General features: G+C 46.4%; 1 protein-coding gene across 1 annotated transcript; it reads right to left on the reverse strand.

Annotated features, from left to right (window-relative positions):
• Window positions 1-297: 297 nt before the first annotated feature.
• Window positions 298-11,202, reverse strand: CIDEA (cell death-inducing DFFA-like effector a). Its single transcript, XM_026033845.1, has 5 exons — window positions 11,164-11,202; window positions 7,472-7,628; window positions 7,124-7,270; window positions 5,123-5,304; window positions 298-2,405 (listed from the first exon to the last, which is right to left on the reverse strand). Exons 1-5 carry the CDS (start codon window positions 11,199-11,201, stop codon window positions 2,273-2,275), a joined length of 657 nt encoding a protein of 218 aa, XP_025889630.1. The 5' UTR covers window position 11,202; the 3' UTR covers window positions 298-2,272.
• Between the last annotated feature and the right edge of the window lie 776 nt (window positions 11,203-11,978).

Below are 11,978 nucleotides of genomic sequence, written 5' to 3' on the forward strand. Positions count from 1 at the left end.
GCATTTTGTTTTTGGAGCTTAATTAAGTAATAAGACATCTGAAATCAGTGCATTCTTTTGCCTTATTTGTGTTTTCGGAAGGACAATGCCTTTTTTTTTTTTTTTTTTTTAATTTTGGTGTTCATTTTCCACACACACACACAAATTCCTAGAAGCTTTATGCAGAGTTTACCTTACAAACACAGGCTTGTTTGAATAGAATAAATGGCCCTGAAAGAGTTAATGCTGAGGCCCTTGGACTGCCTCAGCTAAATGCTATTCCTTGGTACAGATAGTGCGACCTTGGCCAACAATCACTATTTCAGAGTGTGGTGGCGGAGGGAAGAGAACAACGCGCACAGTGCAAAGCTTTCACTTGAGCACAACCTCCTTCCCAGGGGCCACTGTGCTGTTTTAGTGTTTTCTTTTAAAGGCCACTCAACAGTGCTACAAGTTGCAGGCCTTCTTCCCTGGCAGAAAATATTAAGCAGTAGCTGTCCCCTTGCACCCCTCAACCCCTCTAGAAGAAAAGCAAAACTTTCATATGGATGGAAAATAAACAGAAAACATGGCTTCTTTCTTAGCTGTCCACTCATTCCTAATACCATCACCAAAGAGACAGATCTGGCAAACTTGTCCATCAGTCCCTTTAAGGGTGGCCTTTAGGCTGCTTCTCATTCCAACAAAGAGTCATTGGAGAGATGCAGCCTCAGCTAAGTCACATCCTTAAAGGGAAGGCACAAATAGGCATAGGAAGGTGAAGGTTGTCGATAAAGTGGGTATTAGTGATATCTAAAGCCAACACATCCAGCTGATAGATCAGAATGGATACCACAAACCACAATTCTTGGCCTTTCTGTTCCCCTGTCACTCTTTTAGGGCACTGGGTTTTCTTCTCCTTTCCAGCCCCAGAGGAGGGCTAACCAGGGCAGCTGATGGTGAAACAGTTCTTGTCTCCATACAGGTGCCGCAGGCATTTGGGCATCCTTTCCTTTTTGCTCCTACTGCTTTCTTTCCCCCGTCACTGAGTTTCTCTTCCTGGTAGCATCTGCAACTCTCCTGCTATTGAGCAAGAATATATCCAAGCAKGCATCTAAAATGGTCATAAGCTACCTCAAAAAAATCCTTTCAATGATACCTTTTTCCTCCCCTTCTTTCAACATCAGGGGTCTGCATTTTGACACAAGATGCCTACTACTGTTTGTTCACACTATTAGGGAGACACTTGCTGAAAATAAGTCATTTTAGCCGCTCAGTAAACTGCAGAAAATATTCTGGACAATTATACCTAAAGATTTAAAACTTTGCCCTTTAACACAGCTCACCTTGCTAGACTACAGAACTGCAAATATCTGGTCTAAGAGCACACATATGTTATACAAGTTTAGTCCCCTTGCTCTCCCCTGAATATAGGGGCACTGAGCTCAGGAGTCTCTACAGACCCACACTACATTTACCTTAAGTAAAGCCTGTGATGTGGTGTCAAATCTTGGGGCAGTAGAAGCTACAAAACTGAAGGTTTAGCTCTGAAGGGAGGCTCAGGAGGCTTCCTGTAAGCCATATTCTTGAAACTAAGGCYTTTTTTTTCAGTGCTTTAGGGATTTAACATATTCTTCAGCTACCAGGACTACACCAACCAGAACTTTCTGTGGATTTGAAGAAAAGTGTAAGGAGTTACATGAAATGTTTTTGCTTGCTTTAAGAAAAGTAAGGCTAAGTTTATAGCTTCTGCTTAGCAGCTGCACTAGACTTCATGTGATCAGTCAGAGAGCCACTGAAGCAGAATTCAGTTTGTTGTAAATAAAGAGTCTCCACCTTTTTGGACCTCAGGCACAGCTGAACGCCAGTATCAGCTGGGATGTCAGAGACTATTAAAAAAGTCTAAACAAACCTTTTAGAGTCCACTCTGTTCAGAAGACAAGTAGACAGCTATGAACACAAACCATGTTTTGAACAGTACAAGGAAAAAAAAATAGGATGCAAAGCCTGCCTGCTTCCAAGTATCCTGAATTGCCATCGCAAGTTGCTGCAGCAAAGACAGCCTCTCTTCATTTGCCTCATTCTCAAACACGAGGTCCCCATCCTTTTTCCATTAAGAGGACAYGACCACCAAACATTTTATGGCTAAGGCCTACAAGCTTTCCCACAGGAGGAGGAAGAACAAAGAAAGAAAAGGTTAGTTCACCTCAGTGGACAGCCCCTACTTGAGGGCTTGAGCATCATGACAATCACAACTGGGCAGAAGAACATCCTGAAGCAGGAGGATCCAGCACGAGACGCGCAGCTGTGCTCCCTACTCCCGCTTTGCTCTCGTGCAYGCGCGGCCGTCATCGTACTCGTCCATCAGCTGCAGCACGTACGTGCCGGTGCACACAAGGAACTGTCCAACTATTTGTGCTGCGTGGGATATTAGCTGGAGCACCTTCCTAGAAGGAAAGCCACTTGTTTAGGAAAGTTTTCATCAGCACAGCAACATTGTCATATCCTTCCTCCCCCCGACACCACTCTACGATGAGTTTGGTAGATACATCTAAGAATTCTTGTTCTTCCTCACTTCTGGAGAGCTGGTCATATTAACATCTTCTTTACAGCAGTTACCTCTGTGCCCACTGACTGCACTTGTTGGCAAGCAGCAGGCCTAGGCAGAACCAGAAAATGCATTTAAAGTGGTCTGTCATCCTGCTAGACTTCCACAGGCTTCTGCAGAACCATCACTTGAGCTACCACAGGACCACTGAATATTTACCTGTGCCTGGGAGCTGAGCAGCATTCATGCAGAATGAACACATTTTGGTTCTCACCTTTAGGCCAGTCACTGAGAGGACATCCCGTGTGTCCCTACAGGCACATGTGCCACAGGCACATTAACATCGCCCAAGGAGCAAGCCATAGGAATTCTCAGTTCCCAGCAAATGCTTCAAAGCAGTAAAATGGTACCAACAGGGTGTGGGAATCAATACAGCTCCATAAATCAAAATCAGGAGCATATAGACTGCAAATAACCACAGAATATCAAGGATACGGACATTATATTTCAGTGGTCCTTCAACTTAGTTATACTTGTGACTGGAACAATTCCAACACTGGAAAGGGAACAGTTTCTGAAGATTCAGAAACCAGAGCAGTCTTCCCCTTCTGCAAAAAAGGGGGAAGCCTTTCTCARTTCCATCCAAGAAGCCAGGCACTTGTGAACCTACTGGTGCTATTCACTTGTCCTTTGAGTTCTAGCAGAGAACACAAAATTCTCTGCTTACAAATTCATTTTTTTCCACCATAATTAAAGAATGCTTGCAGTCAAAACACAGCATTTCCTAAGCATTTACCACACTGCCCCTGGACAGGGGAAGCCTGGGAAGCCTTTCAAGCTGCTGTACCTTACCCCTGCTTCCCACCGCGATGCCATTTCCTCATGCCCCTCCACAGGGCAGCGAGCTCTCCAGGGCAAGGAAAGCTGCACCTGCTTCCAGGCCTTAGAGCAGCTGCACGAGGCCACTCGCACACGAGAGCAGCTGTCACACAAACCACTGAGGAAGTTATTTGTTGAACTGAACATTTGATTGTGCAGTTGGAGGGAGAAACCATTGGGGAAAATGCTCTGATCAGACTGGAAGGCAGTGGGCGCCTCCCTCCAGTGACCTGCAGTGTTTTGAAGCAGTTTCCCTTCACACTCCCGAGGGAGGGCTCACGGATAGGGCATCAGAGGTAATAATTTGGCACCCATTTTCAGAAGGACTAACACAGACAGACTCCAATCCAAGCAGCAAGTCAGGACAGATGGTCTCGTGGTTAARCCTGAGAGTGTCTAAGGTTAGTGCCTCTCTTCTCACTGTTCTTGGCCCAGGGGCTATTTTCCCACCCTTGTGCTGGCATCTCCCTTACAGCCCACTCTTTGTGGAATCGCTGAGCTTCTAGAAGAACTCAGCAGCTTCTTCAGCTGCTTCCTGGCACCGCTTCTTGCTCACCAGCTGCATGGTGYAGGCAGGCAGAGCTGTCACTTAAATTCCTCCTCAAACACTGCAAGTTCCAGTGCTGATAATCACAACAGATAGCCAGAAATCAAAGTTTGTTCTGGCTCAAGGGATCTAACAAACACAGGAACCGGAGGAGTGCAGCTGTCCAAGGGTGTCAGCCCTTTGCTTTGAAGAAGCTCTAATGAAGCCAGTACTGCACAGAACAGTGTAACTACTGTACACAAATCAAAGATACAAAGTCTCATTTACAGACACACCAGCTTCAGCCTGAAAAAGTAAAGGACTATCTAAGTACAGTGGAGAGGTCAGCCAGATATGAGATAGTGAAGATTAGGATTTGATAGTTAAGGCTTGCATCCTGAGGCTAGGGACTACCTGAACTCTTCAAACTGCATGTTGCTCTGATGAAGTGTAAACCCCACTTGGAGGCACGTAGACCTGACTGCTTTGTACGGGGTAGATCGTGAAAGGCCTGGCAGAGCAGGACTAACTTAAACATTTGCCAGCGCAGAAGTATGGTACCTTTGCGAAGGAGCTATTTCTTCACAGGCACATACAGCTGCTCTTGACAAGGCACAAAGACTTGGAAACAATGGACGGGACACATGGAGATTTATCTTCTGTGTGAGGTAACAGTTCCCAACAGCCAGTTCTGCCAAACTCACGACCCACCTGAGCTCAGTCCTGGGAGGAACCAGTGGCTTTTCCTAGGCTCTGTCAGCTTGCTTAACAGTTTGCTTAACAACATTCCCATCTCATTTTGTCCTATTGTGGTACCAATCTAAAGAATATGATACTCATTCTGCAGCCTCCTGTATTTTTCAAAAAGTTAAAAGCTTAGGTAATTCTCTAAAACAGGAAAAAAAAAACCTGTACCTTGAGTGTTAGGAGACGAAGCTCATAAACAAAGACAAAACCTTCAGATTCCACTATCAAGAACTACATCTAGTTGTACTAAAAAAAAAAAAAAAAAAAAAAAAAAAAAAAAACCACCACCTTTTATAAGATAGTTATCCACCTTTCAACAGAAGCTCCAGCATGTTGACCAATTTGTAAGAATTAATAAAAAATACTAAGTTCACAAACACACCTGCTGTCACAGAACTGGTAAGCCAGCACACGGTTTTGTCATTAAAACCCATGCCTTGTCAGCACTGGAGGTGGGCACTTACCGCAGGATGCTTTTTGCTCCCATACATTTGATATCATACGACACAGAGTAGATCTCATAGAAAGTGGCCTTCACATTTAAGCAGCCAATAAAATCCTTGGGGTTCAGCTTGTACAGATCAAATGTGATGTTAGCTACTCCCATTTTCTTCTTTTGCCTCACAGGTGTGAGTGCACTTCTTGCCTAATTAAAAAGACACAAATAATAAGCCAGCAGAACAAGGCAAGACAATTGTCAATACCACAGGTTTTAGGAGCAACTCAGTTTTCGGGCTAGTTCTCAATCAATTCCAAGTTTGAATTAAAAGCATTAGCAGTTAGAATAAAGCAAATCTGTAGGTTGTATAATTTTGTCCAAGTCCTGATCAGGCATCTGAAACTGTCCCGAATAGATCCAGTTTCTGGGCTCTTTTAGAGTTTAAGTTCTGAAGTGACATAACACCTCTCAAGTATGTCTTTACTTCAACATGGTGACCTTTTCAGGCTACATTGAGACTGCAAGAAATCCCAGTGGATGCTATTCTATTCCAATGGAAAATGAGACACTAGGCTCTTCCTTTTAGGGAGCAACACAATACCAACTAGCAACCCTATCAATGGCTGCAAAGACAACATCTGTCAAAGTTGTCTTTGAAAAAGCAAAGGAGGAACATGCCTATGAAAAAGCAGAGAAGGAACATGGCAGGATTTTCCATCCTAACTCCTGCCTCRTCTGCCCAGCAAGTCTGAATGCAAGCAGCCCTTGTGCCCTTTCAGAACTAGATCATTTATTTGAAGGAAAGGAAAAAAATAAGCCAGTAAGCAAGCATCTTTAGGGAGACATCTAGTGGATACATGAGTTACTTTACACAYCACTTCTTATTAAAAATTAATAGCTTGGCAGCTAACGATCTGCTTCTGCATATTAGATGAAGCAATAAAGTTGTGTAAGACTGGGGCTTTTCATACTTGTTACCCCAGTGCTCAGCCAGCGCCAAGGCAAATACTGCTGAGTTGAACACTGTCCTATGTCATTAGCCAGTAGTTTAAGGGCCATTTATTTTACTTTGACAGCCTCTGAGCTGAGCTCCAACAGCTGTCCTCCCTGCAAAAGAGGTTTGGATCATGCACATGCATTTGAACACTCCTGTAGGATACTCTGTGAACCCTCGGGATGTTTGATGTAGCGTGACAGAGCTTTCCTGCTCTCCAGGTGAATGATGGTGGAATTGTGATGTTCTTCCACTGTCACTCAGGACACTCGGCGAGGGCAGCACTTAAGCTAATCCTGCACCATGCCAGACAGGGCATAGGGCAAGGGGGAAGGAGCTGGGCAGAGTCACACCCCTAACTCTTTCTTTTTAATTTGATAACAGCTTTTGAACAATTGTTTCACAGTGAGGCACTTCAGAATTTGGTTTGTATTAACRTACAGTCGTGCTACTATCACACAAGCCTCCAAAGAAGAAACTAAAGATACCAAATGAGAAAGTTAAAGTCAAACTAAGTAGTTCTTAAAATATCCTAAAGCACSTAGGCTGTCATTGTATTTTTATGACACCTTTTAACCACTTGCAAGATTGATTACAGACATTTCTCTAGTTGTCACTAAACTACTACGCTTGATCCACAACAAAGCAAAACTTATTTTGCACTATTTAGTTTGGTCTTTTCTCAGTTCTATAACATAACTTTTAAGGAGATTGTGTTTTTAGCTTAACAGAAAGTCCTCATTCCTATTATGTTAGACACATGCTCAAGAACAAGGTTATTTAGATTTTCCAAAACTGCAATTTTCCCCATAAATTTGTTTTTCAGTTGCAACTTTTTGTTCAGTTCATGGCAGCTCCTTGTCAAGAGTTCTATGTTCAAGTAAGGGGCAGGGGAAAAAAAAAACCAAAAACCACCACAACGCACCTCAACTTGATCCATTATCCAGGAAGGTTTAGCATCAATCTGCAACAGTTCCCTTCTTTAGGGCAAGTTTGCTCCCTCTCTTCCCCTGTCTCCAAGTGAGCACTCACCTGTGTCCATTTCTGTCCTTTTTCCAGGATCATAAAGTGTGTGTTATCATCCAGGGACTGAAAGAACTCCTCTGTTTCCACAACTGTGCCATCTTCCTCCAAAACCAGTGTAATYATTCCAGCAGATATAAGGAAGGCATCTAAGGTCTGTAATAAAACAGATTATAGCATATAAAAGGTGGCACATCACCATGAACCTTTTTCCCTGTCATGAAGTATTGAGACTTGCTCATGAGCCACATTCCCTCACGCCTCCCCAGGGGTGATTTTCAGAAGTCGCCTATGGGCCACCTTCCCGGGATACAGGACTGACCAGKTAGCTGTGAGGAGAGAGGGAACTTTCTCTACCTTGCTGATCAGCTCTTGCAGGCTGCTGGCCACAATCCCTTTCCGGCTGCTTCGGGAGGCATTTGACACACGGAAAGGTCGTCCTGCAGGCATGAGAGGAGGGAACAGGGTCTGTTTGGTTACTGCTCCCACAGATGCTCCCATGGATATCAAAGATCTAAGATAAAGAAAATTTCAACCAAGTTAAAAGAATAACGTCAAACACTTTGAGAAGGACTCTCGAGTTCAGTGGCACAAGCACGTTATGCAAGTAATTCACAGCTCAGGTTGGGCTTGCAGAGCTTGCTTTCCAAACTAAATATTGCACAGTCTATACACACACTTGTCTCTGAACTGCTCTCTTGCCAGTGACATTAGAAAACACTTCTAAAACAAAAACCACTTTGAGCAGACATGGGCCAAGTTCCTTCTCGGTCCAGCTGATCAAGGACTCGGTCAAGGTCTCGGTTCCAGTGAGGCCAACAGGTTTTAGCACTGTGGTGAACTGGAAAGGCAGCAGTTCTTTCTCTTACTACACTCAGTGATACAGATCCCTCTTTACCTGCAAGACAAATACTCATTCAGATAGCTCACAAGGACTACTCCCAGCTATTATTTCAGATGGGAGCTTGCTTCAGGAAGACTGAATAATTTTCTTATTATATTTAAAATACCTATTATTAGGATGCAAATGAATCCTTTTTATAGCTGACTTGCAAATAACTAAGACACCTGTGTATTTTGCAAATATCTATCGTCCACAGTCTACAAAATTGCATCTAGTTTGGGAAATGATAAAATAGAACTTATTTGTGTCCTAAGGTATCAAAGAAATGCACGTAATGAGAGTACGTAATGAGGAGTGTCAGGTCATGATAGCAGAGAGCCTAGAATAATTCAGACACTTAAAAAAAAGATGGTTCTGAGCTTATCCTGRGCAACCTCCTGTTTTAACAGGGACCACTTAGGTTCTCTTTGGAAATCTGAGCACATAAATGGCAATTGCTCCCACATCAAGGTGCAGAATTGCTCCCGTCTRCACCTGCTGATAACGTATTGCCGCCAATTGCATTGGTTAATTCAACAGCCAAATAGATTGCCAGAAACCTCCTCCACTTCTGCAAGATACCAGGAAAGGGCTGACCTGTTTTTAAACTAGTCTTGTGTATGTAAGAAAGTATTTAATCTCTTGGATTCTCCAGTTTTATTCCCTGGATACTGACTGGTCCTTACTACAAAGTTGTCCAGGGTGGGAAATGGATATGTCCCTGCTTTGTTCTCACACAACATCRGGGTCAGATATCAGCTTCACATAGCAAAAACTGTTCTCAAACACTTTTAGAGGAGGAGGAAGTGAATTAGCAGTCTTTTTCTCCACAAGACTGACTACAGGAATTCCTAGAAAACTTATGAAATAGGATAGAGTTATTCAACAAAAAATGCCCTCCTACTTTCCCCTTTTTGTGCAAGTCCCCACTGAGTAAGGAGAAGACCTTCTCCAGACCTTTCATCCATTTTTTTCAAGCATGTCTTCTGGGACATATGAGCAGTCAGTTTTGTAAAGAGCCAGACAGTTTCAGAAATTCGTTTCCTACTTGCTGTCRTCTTGAACTGCCCCTCTACACAGCTTTAGGCTACTGCCTCTCACCCAGAGACAAAAGGGGAGACCCTCTCTCCCTCACCAGCTCCTCCAGCACTACCACAACTTTCATTGCACTTCCTAAGAAGGGCAATTTTTCTTTCCCACTCTAGCTCAAGCTAATACTCATCAGTGCTACCTGAAAACTGGGCTCCCTTCCTTTTAACGCATGCACACGTTTGGCTGGTAGAAACCTCCCTCCTTCTCACATGGAGCGAGCGTGGACGGTTAAGGTGTTTTCAGGAAACTGGCCGTGCTTCCAGCCCAGGGCTGAGCACTTTCCTTCCAGAGAAGGGCCAGGCAGAAGGTCAGAGTGACAAAAAGCCACGACACTGGCCAGGCCCCCGGGACCTACGGGGGACGTGTGCTAAGAGTGGGTGTGTTTTTGATCGCTGACTAATCTAATACAGCCCCAGTCACGCTGCTGGGCTCTGGGCAGCTCCCCTCTGAATCACCCACGTCTCCTCCTCGCATGGGAGGTTCAGCCAGGGCTGGTGACTCCACAGGGCACCTCCACCTTAGGAAACGCAAAGGATACCAAGACACTTTCCACACGTACTGACCATACTGCCAAGAAAAGGGGTTGTTTTTGGCGATGACAAAATCCCTCCATGGTTAAACAGTTTTCTTTCCYGTTACTCAAGCCAAGGTGTCATGCCCAAAAGGCAAGGCATATGAGAAAAAGCTAAAAAGCCATGACACATCTTAATACAGTGGCAGGCCTCAAAATCACTGAGAAGCAAAGGTTCAGATGCAGAACCATTCATATAGGCCAACATATATGGGCCATTTTGGCAGCTCTAAGCAGTTTTTTTGAGTACACATAAGAAAAACAAAAAAATGATCGCCAGCGTTGCCTACTTCTACTAGAGAGTTGATGCTAGATACTGGAGAGTTTCAATAACGCAGTCAGTACCACACCTAAACTAAGCCTGCCTTATGAGCCTGGGCTCCCGTGAGGGGTGAGGTTTCAGCCAGTGCCTGGCACCAGAAGCCACGATGCTCTTCCACTCTTGGCTAACAGAACTGAAGCTCTTCATTGCTGAGCCTGTTGCCTAAAACCTGTTGTTCCCTCCAACCCACAATGSCCACAGACTTAGGACAGCCCAGCCTAGGCTTGGGGCTCCCACAAGGCTCTCCAGGCCTCCAAAACCACACAAAAACAACCCTGTCACAAGGAGTATCTCTCCTAGACTGCACTTACTGAAAATAGTTTCCTACCAAAAGCCGATCAAGCCAAGYCAGGGAGCGAAGGGTACAGGTGCAGGGAGCATTGCAAAGTGCCTGCCAACTTTATTAGAAAGTTGAGTGACTTATTAACATGGACAACTCCACCGCTGTTTTATTATTCTTTAAAGTTGAAACGCCAGTGGGGAAAAAAAAAAAAGAAAAAAAAGAAAAGAAAAAAAAAACAGAAATATCTTCAATGTCTGTAGTCTTATTCAGCTTGCTGGGTTACAGCTGGTTAAAAGGGGGCTTGCAGGTACCATCCCTGGCATTCAGTGTAACCTCGAGGCTGGAGGAAGGGGGGATTGATGACAGATGAATTCAGCTTCATTAATGAGGAAAAATAAAATTAATAAGAATACCAGCCTGCCTTGAGCCCTGTGCACACATTTCACTCTATCTCTGCTTGCAATGGCCCATGAGTGTTTAAGAACGTGGTGCAACAGCCTTCGGCCGCGCTCACTGGCAGGGTTGCACAACGCGAGTGGCTTTGGAGCACGGCACCGTTTGACTTTTAGGGCAGAGTTCACACTGGTAGCAACGGCAGAACTGGCTAAGTCGAAAAAAATAAAAACAAAGCCTGRAGGTGGTTGGGGAGCCCGGGGGCGCCCTGCGTTCGGGGCGTGTTTGCAGCAGCGCTAAGGGCTACCGAGGAGCAGCCGTGCCGGGACGCGCGCGGAGGAGCCCTCCCCGGCCCCTGCACGGCGCTCCGAGCCGCCAGCCCCGCGCCGCGACCCACAGCGGAGCCGCGGGGCCGCGACCCACAGCGGAGCCGCGGGGCCGTGACCCACAGCGGAGCCGCGACCCACAGCGGAGCCGCGGGGCCGGCCCCGCCGCGCGCACTCACCGCGCCAGCGAGCCCACGCAGCCCCGCGCCGCCTCCATGCCAGCCCCGCCGAGCCGAGCCGAGCCCAACCGCGCTAAGCCGAGCCTAGGCGCGGGCGGTGCCGCTCCCGCCGCCTTTGTGGGCGCGCGGCGGCTCCGCCCCGGCGCGGTCCCGCCCCGGGCTGCCCGCGGGAAGAGGCTGCTCCCGCTGGGAAGGGGCTTCTCCTCCTGCGGCTGGAGGCGGGAGCGCGCTGCGCCGCAGCCTCCGGGCATTAGAGCAAGTCAGCAGATTACACGTTTCGGCTTCTGATTTTAGAGCCGTGGATAAGCTTACGCCTTGGATTAGCGCATAGGGTGGCTCTGGCGGAGGCGTTTAGTGCGCTTCTCCTGGCGGGGGGGACTCCGCTTGCACAACAGGCAGAAACGCAGCTTTTCCTTCTCGCGTGGAGCACAAACGCAGAACTGGTCAGCTCTGAAAGAAGCCACTGTTTTTCAGAGTTACAGAAACACTGTCCCTTAAGGAAAAGCCAGGAAGCGACAAAGTACAGCTCTTATGTGGTACCCTGACCGGGAGCCTGTGGRCCGACCCAGAGACCTGTAGTCACTGCTGGTCAGCAGAAGGCCTGACCCAGGGGCAGCCCTCACACTGCTCTAATAGCAGGACTAAGAAGTTGCCTGATTACCTGGGCTGCTTTGCTCCTCCAGCCTGCTTAGGGCATCATCTCTCTAGCAGTCAGACTGACCTTCCTAGGGGCCTGTATCAGCTGGCTCTCAGGGGAATCATGCTCTTGGCCATTCCTCAGAGCCAGGCTCAGCCTCCCCCTGAGGCCCTGAGCG

Source organism: Nothoprocta perdicaria, unplaced genomic scaffold, assembly GCF_003342845.1.
Source record: "Nothoprocta perdicaria isolate Ctin4 unplaced genomic scaffold, notPer1 scaffold_134, whole genome shotgun sequence".
Classification (NCBI taxonomy): domain Eukaryota; kingdom Metazoa; phylum Chordata; class Aves; order Tinamiformes; family Tinamidae; genus Nothoprocta; species Nothoprocta perdicaria.